The sequence below is a fragment of the Mandrillus leucophaeus genome, unplaced genomic scaffold (assembly GCF_000951045.1).
Source record: "Mandrillus leucophaeus isolate KB7577 unplaced genomic scaffold, Mleu.le_1.0 Scaffold21, whole genome shotgun sequence".
Lineage (NCBI taxonomy): Eukaryota > Metazoa > Chordata > Mammalia > Primates > Cercopithecidae > Mandrillus > Mandrillus leucophaeus.
Genome location: NW_012102143.1, coordinates 1,718,813 through 1,722,117, shown reverse-complemented (window position 1 = coordinate 1,722,117; position 3,305 = coordinate 1,718,813). Strand labels below are relative to the sequence as shown.

Here is a 3,305-nt window from a genome sequence, read left to right as displayed (position 1 = left end):
AATTGACCTGCCTTCTTGGTTAGGGAGCCTGGTGTAGGTGAATTACTTGGAGGTGAATTATGTAGGTGATAAGGAGGTGGGGATGGCTGGGTTCCCCCTCACCCTGCCAGAAGGGGGAAATTGGGTGTTTGGAATGCCTAGAATTGTCAGGAAAGGAGAGACAGGAGAGAGACCTGATCAAGGTGGAACCCAGATGATCATGGCAGCCAAGAGCCTAAGGAGAAAGTGGTCAGGGACTTCTCGGGGTGGGTGCAGGGATGAGAGATGGAAAAGACAAGGATGAAAATTCTTGCATTCCACAGCATTTCCTGTTCTGAGCACCAGGTGGGCCTCAGCTGTCTGACCATGTGCAATCAAAGCCAGGTCCTCACAGCAGCCTTGGGTTTGACTGTGGTGGAGGCACTGCATTTGCTCGAGTGACTAGAACCCAGAGAAGACGAGGGGGAGCATGAGGCGTGCCCCATACAGCTGCTCTCCTACCTGTATCTCCTGAGAACCCACAGAAATGCCGGGGAGCGCCTAGACGTCCATCCTAAGCGGGCATGGGGCCTCAGGCTTGACATTTTCCCTGTGGCGGAGCAGATGATGGCACTTGTGTAGCATGCCAGCCCACCCCGGCAGCCAGTGGGTTCCCTAGGGACCAGGGGCATCCATGCCTGGATCCTCAGCTCTGGTGATGGGGGCTGGGAGGCTAAAGAATGTTGGGTGTCTCCAGCTCTCTCTCCACCCTGGTCCTTGGTCTATTGAGTCAGAGGCTGGGGCCTGGGACTTAGGTCAGGTTCTACATGGACACCAGGCAGTGAGCCTGCAGGGTGGGGACACCTAAGCGGGGGTAGGGAGCTGTGGTCCCAGCAGGCACTCAGTCCTGCCCCTGCTGAGCTCCACGAGCCACTGAGGTGCGGGAGTGAACGGTTTGCTTGGAGGCTGCCAAGACACTGCTCCAGGTCCTGCCTGGAGCTCAGGCCTGGTGTCTGTGAGCAGGAGCAGAGCCCAGGCAGCCCGAGGTGGGGCAGAGGTGCTGTGGAAGTGGCCCGCACTGTGCCTCTGGGCCAGGGGCTACTCCCTGACCTGGGAACCCATGACCTGGGGAGTGCTGACATGTAGTTTTTTGTCTCTGCAGCTTAAGCACTGAAAACTTATAAAAGCTGGGAGGAGCTTGTGGGCCGCAGGACAGCAGGTATGGAGGGGATGCTTGTGGCCTCTGGGTTGCCGCAGGGCGCTTGGAGTGCCAGGAAGATGTGTGGATGGAAGGAGGGAAGGAGTGCCGTTCACCCCTGTCCCTGGTACAGGACCAGCTTCACACTGGCTCTATGGTGTCCCATCTGGTCAGGGCAACACCATCCATCACCACCGCGAACCCTTACCTGCCTCAGTTGTGCCCCGTGTAGGCCCTGCTGTCTAGAAGGGTATCTATGGCTCCGAATGTCAAGAAAAATGCCACATACACAGCTGAGTGAGAAAGGCACAATTTATTGGTCATGCAGACTTCCACCACGGGAATGTGGGGCACATACCCTTCTGCATTCACACATACTGCTGCATTTAGCTCCCTACATTAATTCTGCTATGTTGAAAAAGCAACATAAGGAAAGACATCACCCATCTATTCTCCTAATAACCAATGAAGCAGAGCTGAAAGACACAGAGATAGGAAGAAAAGGCTGCACTATTTCAAGAGCCTGGAATCAAGAGGCCCACCCTCCCTGGCAGCCAGGCTGGAGAGCACGGCTTTCGGGAGCAACAGCAAAGACTCTTCTATCTGCGTGATGGGATACGTGTTGGGGGGCTTGGCTTAACTGTGGCTGGTGATGGCTGCCCACCTCGAGGAGGGCACAGGGAACCTGGCACAGTCCTTGGCATCTCCAGCCCAGGCTGAGGCCAGATCTCTCCACTGGAGAGTAGGAGCTGATTTCCTGCTCCTTCCAACTAAAGAACTGAGAAGCCAGGTAGATCCCTGCTGTCAGCTCAGCGATGCCGGGACCCCCGGGCTTTAGCTAAAGCAGCTTGTGTCACTGAAGCTGGACAGAACAGGCTTCTTGTACCCTAAACAAGCTACCCAGACTCTTCAGCTCCTTAAGGCTAAGCCCTTGTCTCACTCCAGGAGGGCACTGGGCTTCTTAATGCTTTCACCCCTCCGAACACACACCATTTTGAACTGGTGGGTTTGGGCACGTGGTTTTAGGTGGCTAGAGCCTCAGCTCTTGAGGTCATCCTGATGTGATGAATGTTCGTAAAGCACTTAGCACAGCACTTGGCACATCGTGAGTGTTCGATTCACGTGGTCATTATTATTATTAACATTATTATTATTATTTATATCTCCACCCTCGAATCGGCGCTGCAGTTCCTTTCTTCAGAATGGCGCCTTCAACAAGGCACTGGGGTCCCAAGTACCAAGAACGAGCTGGAGACCCAGACTATTTGTTGCCTGTCTGGTGTGCGTTTTTCTTCCAGCCTCAGCACTTGGTGCCAAGTCTCACAGGCAGTGAACTCCCTGGGCCACAGAGAAGCTAGGCTCTTTCCTGAAAACACAAAGCCTTGCATAGGAAGCTGGGCAGGAGGAGCCAGCAGGAGGTCCTGGCAGAGGGTCCAGTGGCTTCGCGCTGTTCCTCTGGACTCCCGACTCACTGGCAGCTCACTGAGGGCTTCACTGTGGGACAAGAACAGAAGGGTTGTCAGGGCTCATTCTCACCAGGCCATGTTGAACTAAGTGGCCCGGGTCCCTGCATGCTGTGGGCTAGGCCAGGCTTCCTTTAATATGTGGCTGAGAAGAGCCAGCACTCACTGTTCTAAGTACTTTACCTAGTTATTTAAAAAAATTGCTTTTTAGAAATGGGGCCTTGGTCTTACTCTGTTGCCTAGGCGAGAATGCAGGGGCGCAATCATAGCTCACTGCAGCCTTGAATTCTTGGGCTCTAGCTAGCCTCATGCCTCAGCCTTCCCAGTAGCTGGGACTACAGGTGCATAGCACCACGCCCAGGTAAGTACCATATATCTTTATCTATATATATGTAAAAAATATATACACATATGTAATATGTATAGCATATATATGAAATGATATGTAATGGATATCAATATAAATACATAAATATAAATATATAATTTCTATATAGATGATAATACATGATAATAATACAAAATAGCCTATAATGCAATTCTCCTTCTAAGGCTATGAGGTAGGTACCATTAACAGCCCCTTTTTACAGGTGGGTAAACTGAGGCTCAAGGCACAGAGCTAGGAAGTGGGAGGGCTGGGATTCAAATCCAACATAGCCTGGCTCTGCAGTCTGTTCTTTTTTTTT

General features: G+C 52.2%; 1 protein-coding gene across 1 annotated transcript in view; it reads right to left on the bottom strand.

The window, feature by feature from the left end:
* Positions 1-1,450: 1,450 nt before the first annotated feature.
* The window catches only part of INPP5D (inositol polyphosphate-5-phosphatase, 145kDa), a 159,163-nt gene continuing 157,308 nt past the window's right edge, over positions 1,451-3,305 (bottom strand). Inside the window, exon 27 of the mRNA XM_011980249.1 lies at positions 1,451-2,650. Coding sequence (XP_011835639.1) covers positions 2,648-2,650 — 3 coding nt within the window. The 3' untranslated portion in view covers positions 1,451-2,647. The remainder of the gene's footprint in view (positions 2,651-3,305) is intronic.